This window comes from Amphimedon queenslandica, unplaced genomic scaffold (assembly GCF_000090795.2).
Source record: "Amphimedon queenslandica unplaced genomic scaffold, v1.1 AMPQUscaffold_12928, whole genome shotgun sequence".
NCBI classification, from domain to species: domain Eukaryota; kingdom Metazoa; phylum Porifera; class Demospongiae; order Haplosclerida; family Niphatidae; genus Amphimedon; species Amphimedon queenslandica.
In genome coordinates, this window is record NW_003546836.1 from 1 (window position 1) to 8128 (window position 8128).

Sequence of the window (8128 nt, forward strand, 5' to 3'; positions counted from 1 at the left end):
GCAATTAAAATGGAAGAAGAGTTATCATCAATTAATAATGGATTAAAGCAATCAAAAGGTATGTCCTTTGCTCTATAGTTTGTTTATAAAAGACATGTACTTAGAATTTAATGAAGAGTTAAAAAAAGGATTACAAACAGTACTTAAAATGAGTAGGGCAAAAGATGCAGAAATCGAGATGTTGAAAAAGGAAAATAAAGGTGAGGGAGAATTATTTTTATATTTAATGTAGCCTCTTTCATCTTCTAAAGAACCATTAAGCATAACAGGTAATTTCTATCATTATGCATTAATTTATTTGCATGTTAGAAACAATGGAAAAAGAATCTGCATTAAATCAATACAAAGAACTAGAGTGTAAGCTTTAATGATCAGTTTTGTGTGATATAAACATATTACGTAGTGAGCAAAGAAAAATTTACAACTGAAACAAGGTCTGAATTTAAAGCTCCATCAACAGCAGCAATTGGTTTTCTGTACACAACATTCATTGTACTTCTTGTGGCTATTTGTTGGCAGCCAGATCCTAGCATATTTATTAGTATGAACATAATCTTACTATGTATTGCATTAATTATAATGCTTTATAGGTTCTTTACCAGGTGTTGCAGTTATTGCATCACATAAATTTGTAGTAACAGGTGGTCAATCCTCCCAGTTACACTGAGATGAGTATGGTTTGATGCTGGATATTCCAAGTGATGCACTTCCTCGTGGTTTTCTGGCTGAGGTTGTCATTCATGTTAGTGTGTCTGGTCCATATATTTATCCTGATCCAAAAACCTGGAAACCAGCCAGTGCTGTATACTGGATATCAAGCAGTAAAGAATTTGTTAATCCTGTACTACTGGGTATCTGGCATAATGTAAAAGGAAGTGTAAATAGCTCATCAATCAAAGTTTTAACAGCTGAAGACACCCCACAGAATATGTCATGTATATTCAATGAGTTTTTGGGTGATTTTACTGTCAAAGGATCTTATGTCTATTTCAAACTCACTGGTTTTAGTGGTAAAGAAGTTGTCACCTGTTTGGATGTCAGAAATTTTCAAGGTTCTTTATTCTACAAAATGTCTGATGCTGGTAACAAGTGGAAATACAGCCTTGTCATTTACAATTCTCATACTAAAGGTGTGACAAGAAGTGTAAGTTAATTGCTTTCTTGTCTTTTAATGGCTATTGTTTAGTTATTTGATGGAACACAATATGAAGACTGGATTCCAGATATTAAATTTGATGTAAAATTTGAAGAAAACAGCAAAATTTTAGAGCTAAATATAACTCCAGATCCGCCACTAGAAAATTGGATCATTCGAGGAAGAATCAATCCACTTTCTGTGAGCTATGTAACTGTAATTTGTGATTTTTATATAATATTTCTAATTATAGTATCACAAGGATGCCCTTCAAAGTCAGGGGCATGTAGTCAGTAACATGAGATTTGATATTCATTGGAATGGCAGTAGTGACTTACTTACTGATGACTATCTAAACTTTCCATTAAAAGGAGCCGAATATCCATTATCTATCACTGCAAATCCTAGTAGAAGTAAGACACTAATACTCTAACATCATAATCTTATACTACTGTATAGTTGATCATAAGACTAGTGCCACTATCAAATTTACAAAGAAAAAAGGGGGTAAATTTATTATGCGTTTTACATGCTCACAATGCTATGTCTGATAATTGAAATAACCATTGTGAGTACCCATAATTTTATCATAGGCATGAAATTAGACATCAAGGATTTTAATGACATTGATTTAATATTAAAGAGTAGCAGTTTCGATAATAGTAAATGGAGTGACCTTGGACTGAAGTTAGGTTTATTTCAAACAAGGCTAAACACGATTAAAAGTGATAATTCTCAAGATGCTAAAGCATGCCTGGGAGAGACTTTGGGGAAATGGCTAAATCGAGTTGATGAAGTTGATAAGAATGGAGGAGCGACTTGGGAGGCATTGATGGATGCTCTTCAAAAGATTGAGCAGAAACCAGTAGCTGAAAGTAAGTCTGTACTAAATATCTACTTTATTGCTAATTTGCTTTATATCTTTATCATAGAAATAAAAGACTATATTGAATAATTTTTTAAGTAACAAAAATTTAAGTTGTATTTATATTTTATGTTTGCAAAGGAGTATTGCAATTGGCAAAGTCTCTAAAGATTAATGAGATACGCTTGGAAAACTCACATTGGATGAAAAGCACAAACAAGCATGCATGCTCTGATCTAAAATGAAAATGAATCAACTAGGCTTTTTATATAAAAATGCTGATAGAACTCATTTTTATTTTCAATTTTGTGTATGTTCTCTGTTCTTTTCATTTGCTATTGTTATGAAGAATAAGAGGTGTGGCATATTTATAAATTAATGGAAGCACACAAGAAAGTGTCTTTGATGCATCACTTCAGCCAGTGCTCAATCACTGGCAGAACTTGTACTCACAAACAACACACTCAGTTGCCTTTGATCTTCATCATACTAACATTGATACTGATGGAGTAATGATACTAATGGAATCACTCAAGACCAATAATACACTAGAGAAGCTCTGGCTATTTAATAGTGGGCAACATAATAGACTTATTATGATTATAAAGTATTATTTTTATAGGCAGATATTTATTTTAAAATTGTTAATAATTCAATACAATTAAAATGTACAGTACTTTTTTGTACACAACAGTCTTTGCAGATAAACGCCCACTTAATAAGGGTGGGGCTCATTTTATGGGTAGGGCTCATCATGGAAAACTCTTTCTGTTGTTTCTTGTCATGTAGTCCAACCACAAAGGAACTAACGGAGCATGTTGATGTTGGTACTAACTGGTTTATACTTGGTACAATGCTTGACTTGGATCAGAAACGATTGAGAGGTATTGAAGCACAAGCTGGCCACACTGACACTCACAAGATGATAGAGATGTTCAATCTATGGCTGACCACTACTCCTACTGCTAGTAGGAAAGAAGTGCTAGATGTATTGAGAAAAAGAGTAGTGGGAGAGAATAAAATAGCTGATCAATATGAAAAGTATTTGAAGGAATTACATAATACAAATTGTAAGCCAATCTACATCTGTTTGCTAACTACCGGGTATTTGTCCTTCCTTTTAGATACACCACCATCTACTGAAGCAGTTTCTATTTTTCAAAGGAATATTCAATCATTGAATGAAGCTCTTGTCTCTCCTGTACAAGTGTCTCAACTGTTATTCTGTAAGAGATGTATAAGTGAAGCTACTCTGGATGAAATGGAGAGGATAGATCAGAGGAGGTCACTGGATGACAAGAAGACCACTCTATTGACTGCCATGCAAGAAACAGTGTCTAGCAACTACAGGAAACTTAAAGATATTGCTACAGTGCTGTCTGATGTTGAACAAACAAGAGATATAGCCGATAATATCATGACTGAATTTAGTAGGACATTGAATATTTTACCACTTTATGATTACTGTTATGATTATAGAAGAGAAAATTCCTCAAGAGGATGTTAGTACAGTAGTACAACCACAGGAGGGAGTAGGTGGTAATGAAGATCGTGCTAGTGATATATTAAGGAATAATTACAGTGCTCTCTCTCAGTCAATTACTGAACCAGTTCGTGTGGCAAAGTTGCTTCATGAAGAGGTTATATCTGATGAGGCTCTGTCTTGTGTCATGTCTACCAGAGGTTCTGTGTCTGACAGTAGAGCAGTTCTCCTCAAAGCTGTACGAGATGCTGTTCACTCCAATTACAAACACCTGGAGTTGTTTGTTATTGTATTGAGGAAGTTCTCAGAGACTGCTCATATTGGAGATACTATTTTTCAAGAATACAGTAAATTAATTTGAATAGATATTTTGATATTATCATTTCTAATTTAGAGCATCATTTCAGCAATGATGAAAATATCGAAGAGATGGAGACTTACTTAACTGAAAGTATATTTTAAATGTGGCAATGTTTAATTTTTACATTTGGTTTAATTTAGAAAGAGGTTCTCAATATATATCAAGTGACTCAGATTGTAAGAACACTCATTTTGATTTAAAATTAATTTTTTATTTTATTAAAGCTGAAGGCTCAGCTATTCTTGGTCATTGGGTACCTTTTCCTCATAAAATGAGAAAAGAATTTAAAGAAATGCGAATAAAGTTTGGATCAACTTTTTATAGGGTACGTCTTCTTTTCTCCAAGAAATGGGCTAAGTCACAGAAAGACATCAATAAAGTGAAAACACTGCTTGCTGATACTTATCCTGATCTCAAGTCTGAGCTTTCTGTTGCTAAAACTATTGATAGTGTTCTGGATGTGGTAAAGAGAAAGTGTAGCATTGTTGATGTTCATCTTCTTGAAGTAATAGCTGTTCATTTTAAAGTAAAAGAGGCTATAAAAATAATCATAAAACATAAAGAAGCAGCTAAAGAATTCTGTGAATCAGTATCTGTGAGTCTTTCCAGTAACGAAACATTGCAAGCAATCCCTATGCAACACTTGCCATGTGAAACCGTAACATTTGTCCTGAGCTGGGATGCTGATGACACCACCCTGCAAGATGTCTATGATGTATTGTTGGAGTTAGGTCCTCTGCCAAATTATCATATAAAAGTAACTGATGTTTGTAAAGGTCGATCAGTTGTAGTAACCTGCTACTGTCCTGCTGAATACACTACCTTACTGATAATGGCTGTCCTTGGTAAGATAGAGATACTGCAAGAGAAAGGATTGAAGGAGTTCAAAGTAGGCAACTGTACTATATGGAACAAGGTATAAATAATTTTAATAGTATTAATAATTTACTTCATTGAATTAAAAGGTATTACCAGTAATGACAACTGAAACTCCTAAAAAGACTGACAAACTTACCAAAGAGACAGTCAATAATTATGAAGGTAGTAACCTGTGTAATATTCAGTGTCTGTATTATACACATAGATATGGAGAGAGAACTGTTGTCAATGAGGCAACAGTTAGCTAAGAAGGAGAAACAAGTACAAGAACTAATAAAAGAGAGAGACCAACCAGGTGCCTATAATTCGTACATTAAGTCACTCATCCCTTTGTTAATTTGGACTGTCATTATTGTTTATGCTAAATTACTTATGTACATAGCCTGGCCCCACCTCTTTATTGCATGGAGGTGGCGCAGAAGCCCCATGCAACGAAGAGGCGGGACCAGACTATTATGTACACAATAGCTGTAATGTTTTAAAATTGTTAGTTTTATGTATTTAAAAATTATTCCTTTAAATGTAGCTACATATTTGGAATTACACAGGGCTAATAATTAGGGAGGTGCAGATTATTCTGGCATAAAAATGAGCATAATAACTAGGTAGAAGAATACAAGAATTATGCCAGCATAATTGGGAAATATCCAGAAATCTCTAGCATAAAAGGCAAAATATCCTGAATTTAATGGTTAGAGAGATCACTGAGATGTCTGAACCTTGGAGATCAACAAAATTTTTTGAGTTTTCACTTCTGTTGCACCTTTAGGCCATGCATAATGCATCCATTAATTAATTTTTGCTATGATAATGTATGTTTTTGGTTGGTTTTCAAGCATAATTGAGAGCATAATGTACTATTCTTGCAGAATAATCATGACATTTCATGAGCAATGCTGCATCAAATAATTGAAGCATTAGTGAGCATAATCTGCATGAGCTTACTAATAATAAAGCTCATTGTAATACCCTTCAATCTTACATTGTTTTTAGCTAAGGATTAACTTTTTAAATATTATGAACCTATATATACATAATAGTATTAAATTGTACAGATGATACGGATGAGCTGAAAAGAAGTCTTGTGAAAAAAAATCAGGAAATTGATCATTTGAAGGTTTCTATCAAAAAGAAAGATGATGGTAATGTTTACTTTGGTAGCTTTGTTTTATTCATTAAAATATAGAGTCAGTTTCTAAGATTCGAGAATTACAAACTACTTGTAAGTTAAAATAGACTCAAACGATTTTGTATAATAATATGATGCTATTGCATAATGCATGTACATGTTGCTTTTGTCACAGGTCAATATGCAACTGAGTCATCAAAAACTCAAGGCATCAGTGAGTTTGTTATTGGGAAGACTGAAGTGACATTAGGTAAGATGAGTATTTTTATCAATAATCGAATTAATCAATAATCAATAATGATTATTGAATCGACCATGCTAGCTCAATTTATTTTTTTAGAATGTGTAGCTGAATTGCAGGTACAGAAGAGAAAGAATAAAGCATTGATGCTTGAGAATGAAAAGCTTATATCTGAAATTAAGAAGAAAGAAAGAATACCTGGTACGTAAAATTTATCATAGCTCTACTGGTAAGGAAGTGACAAGTGTGAAAATTTACTCCAATTAGATCTATATTTATGCTAATTTATAAATTTTATTGCATTACCTTTTTCTAGAACAAATTGAATCTGGCAGTAAGGTACAGTACATTACTGAATCATCATCCTCAAAGCGACATAATATGGAGGCCAGAGATGAGGTTTTTCTCAAGTGCTTAACCTTTAAAACTTTAAAGTCATTTGTACCATCTCTATTAACGAATGAATCTGTAAAGTGTCTCAATATACAGTCAACCCCATTAAAAGAGTTTGCCCACTATTTTTTCATGCTTATGACAGACAACTCTACATTGAAGCATTTATTGCTTACTCATGACACAATTAATGATGATGGGGTCAAAAGTCTGGCACATTCGTTGAAGGCTAACGTGACACTTACACTTCTGTCACTTGATTTCAATTCAGAGGTTACTTCTGAAAGCTGTAAATCACTGGCTGATCTTTTACGTGCAAACAAAACACTCCGTGTTCTCTCTCTCTCCCACACTAATATTGATGTGGATGGAGCACACTTACTGGTTGAATCACTTGAGCCCAATGATCCACTTAAGTCCAATGATTCACCTAAGCCCGATGATCCACCTAAGCCCAATGATACATTAGAATGGCTTGTATTAGATGAGCGACACAGAGAATCATTCCCTGGTGTCAACAGGATGAAATTTTGAAGATATTTTTATCACTTATACCAGGAACCCTGCTTATTTCTTATTTGAATGAAGTTTTAATTGTTTGTGTCTATTTGTTTGAAGCCATCTATTGTAAATATCTCTCGCATTAATGCGTGTTCAATTTTTGCATTTGTTGCCATTTTTTGATTTTTACTTTTTTGGTTTGTGCCTGTTTAAAGACATGAACTCTCAATCATTTTGAAGCCATGATCTATTAATATATTGTTATTGCATTTGTTGTATTTTTTACTTTTTAAAATGTAACTTAATTATTATTTGTCCTTGAGTGTTAGCTTCTTTATGCCTGCAACTGGAACTACAACAGCAGTAATAGTATCATCTTCTATACTCCATTCTCTTGTTCCTGGATCATAAATCAATAATAACTTGAGCTGCATATCTATAACAAAACCAAATATTTAGGAATACTAATCACCATAATTTCACCTTTCACTCCCTTTTTAATAATCAGTTCTTTATCAAGTGGTGGTTCACCATAATGTCCTTGAAAATGAAACGTCAACTGAACCTTCATTTCATCTGATGATGCACCAGCTGATGCTCTCCATGGAAACCTGATAGAGAAAGGCTCTTGCAACTGTTGAGGTCTTTCACCCACAGACACTGTAACCTTTGAAATTAAATGAAAATATTAAAAATTAAAAATTTTCTTGACTTACTCCAGTTAGGAATGAGAAATAGAATCCATACATGTCCTGTCCTTCTATTGATAATGAAACCTGTTCTTCAGGAGGTCCTTTAGTACTTTGTGTCACTTTAATGAAGACTCTTCTCTTCAATCTAAATTCAGGTATGGGCAGTCCAAGCTTCTCCATTACCATTGTGGATACTTCTTCACATTTAGCATGAATGCATAGTGCAGCCATACTGTGCAATGGTGTCTTTTGCAGGTTAACTATAACTAGCTTCTCTCCTCTCTCAGCGACACACTATAATGATGGTATCATGTGACTATCATGTGAGACGCTATACTCACTGACCTCTGGTATGTCGGCCGCTGGAGTGACAGTGAGACTGGATCCCATTGCTAAGCAAAGGTCTGCTACTTCACCTTCTTCTGTACCTCTTGTCAACTCACCTAGTA

At 34.0% G+C, this 8128-nt stretch overlaps 3 protein-coding genes across 7 annotated transcripts in view; 2 read left to right on the forward strand and 1 right to left on the reverse strand.

Moving 5' to 3' along the window:
- On the forward strand, positions 1-2535 carry LOC109586183 (uncharacterized). Of its 3 annotated transcripts, XM_020002356.1 has the most exons (12): positions 1-58; positions 105-200; positions 252-269; positions 310-357; positions 404-541; positions 591-1144; positions 1187-1336; positions 1389-1548; positions 1595-1642; positions 1729-2010; positions 2068-2098; positions 2142-2535. In XM_020002356.1, the coding sequence occupies exons 6-11, from the start codon at positions 683-685 to the stop codon at positions 2088-2090; spliced, it is 1125 nt and encodes a 374-aa protein (XP_019857915.1). In that variant the 5' UTR covers positions 1-58; positions 105-200; positions 252-269; positions 310-357; positions 404-541; positions 591-682; the 3' UTR covers positions 2091-2098; positions 2142-2535. The 3 variants fall into 3 exon arrangements, with proteins under 3 accessions (XP_019857915.1, XP_019857913.1, XP_019857914.1); XM_020002354.1 differs by having other exon boundaries at positions 2068-2535; XM_020002355.1 differs by having other exon boundaries at positions 105-269; positions 2068-2535.
- A 124-nt stretch (positions 2536-2659) lies between these two features.
- LOC109586179 (uncharacterized) lies at positions 2660-7100 on the forward strand. Of its 2 annotated transcripts, none has more exons than XM_020002349.1 (13): positions 2660-3070; positions 3125-3430; positions 3480-3830; positions 3878-3934; positions 3985-4020; positions 4069-4760; positions 4810-4885; positions 4929-5018; positions 5779-5865; positions 5910-5945; positions 6028-6102; positions 6193-6294; positions 6410-7100. In XM_020002349.1, exons 1-13 carry the CDS (start codon positions 2755-2757, stop codon positions 7018-7020), a joined length of 2835 nt encoding a protein of 944 aa, XP_019857908.1. In that variant the 5' UTR covers positions 2660-2754; the 3' UTR covers positions 7021-7100. The 2 variants fall into 2 exon arrangements, with proteins under 2 accessions (XP_019857908.1, XP_019857909.1); XM_020002350.1 differs by having other exon boundaries at positions 6193-6322; positions 6410-6485.
- A 93-nt stretch (positions 7101-7193) lies between these two features.
- Positions 7194-8128, reverse strand: part of LOC109586185 (NAD-dependent protein deacetylase SRT1-like) — a 4431-nt gene continuing 3496 nt past the window's right edge. The window contains exons 1-4 of one of the 2 annotated variants that reach the window (XM_020002358.1): positions 8025-8122; positions 7704-7973; positions 7471-7654; positions 7194-7423 (exon numbers count right to left, since the gene is read on the reverse strand). In XM_020002358.1, the coding sequence (XP_019857917.1) occupies positions 7296-7423; positions 7471-7654; positions 7704-7973; positions 8025-8069 (627 nt within the window). In that variant the 5' untranslated portion in view covers positions 8070-8122 and the 3' untranslated portion in view covers positions 7194-7295. Of the gene's footprint in view, positions 7424-7470; positions 7655-7703; positions 7974-8024; positions 8123-8128 lie in introns of those variants that run through there. The other variant, XM_020002359.1, reaches the window with a different exon arrangement.

Bases quoted from the DNA above. Each gene is read 5' to 3' on its own strand.
- LOC109586179 (XM_020002349.1), top strand. From the start codon at position 2,755: ATGGAAAACTCTTTCTGTTGTTTCTTGTCATGTAGTCCAACCACAAAG. The intron at 5,019-5,778 runs GTGCCTATAATT...TAAATTGTACAG, and splicing joins AAAAGAGAGAGACCAACCAG to ATGATACGGATGAGCTGAAA. The intron at 6,295-6,409 runs GTACGTAAAATT...ACCTTTTTCTAG, and splicing joins GAAGAAAGAAAGAATACCTG to AACAAATTGAATCTGGCAGT.
- LOC109586183 (XM_020002355.1), top strand. From the start codon at position 683: ATGCTGGATATTCCAAGTGATGCACTTCCTCGTGGTTTTCTGGCTGAG. The intron at 1,337-1,388 runs GTGAGCTATGTA...TTCTAATTATAG, and splicing joins GAAGAATCAATCCACTTTCT to TATCACAAGGATGCCCTTCA. The intron at 1,549-1,594 runs GTAAGACACTAA...ACTACTGTATAG, and splicing joins CACTGCAAATCCTAGTAGAA to TTGATCATAAGACTAGTGCC.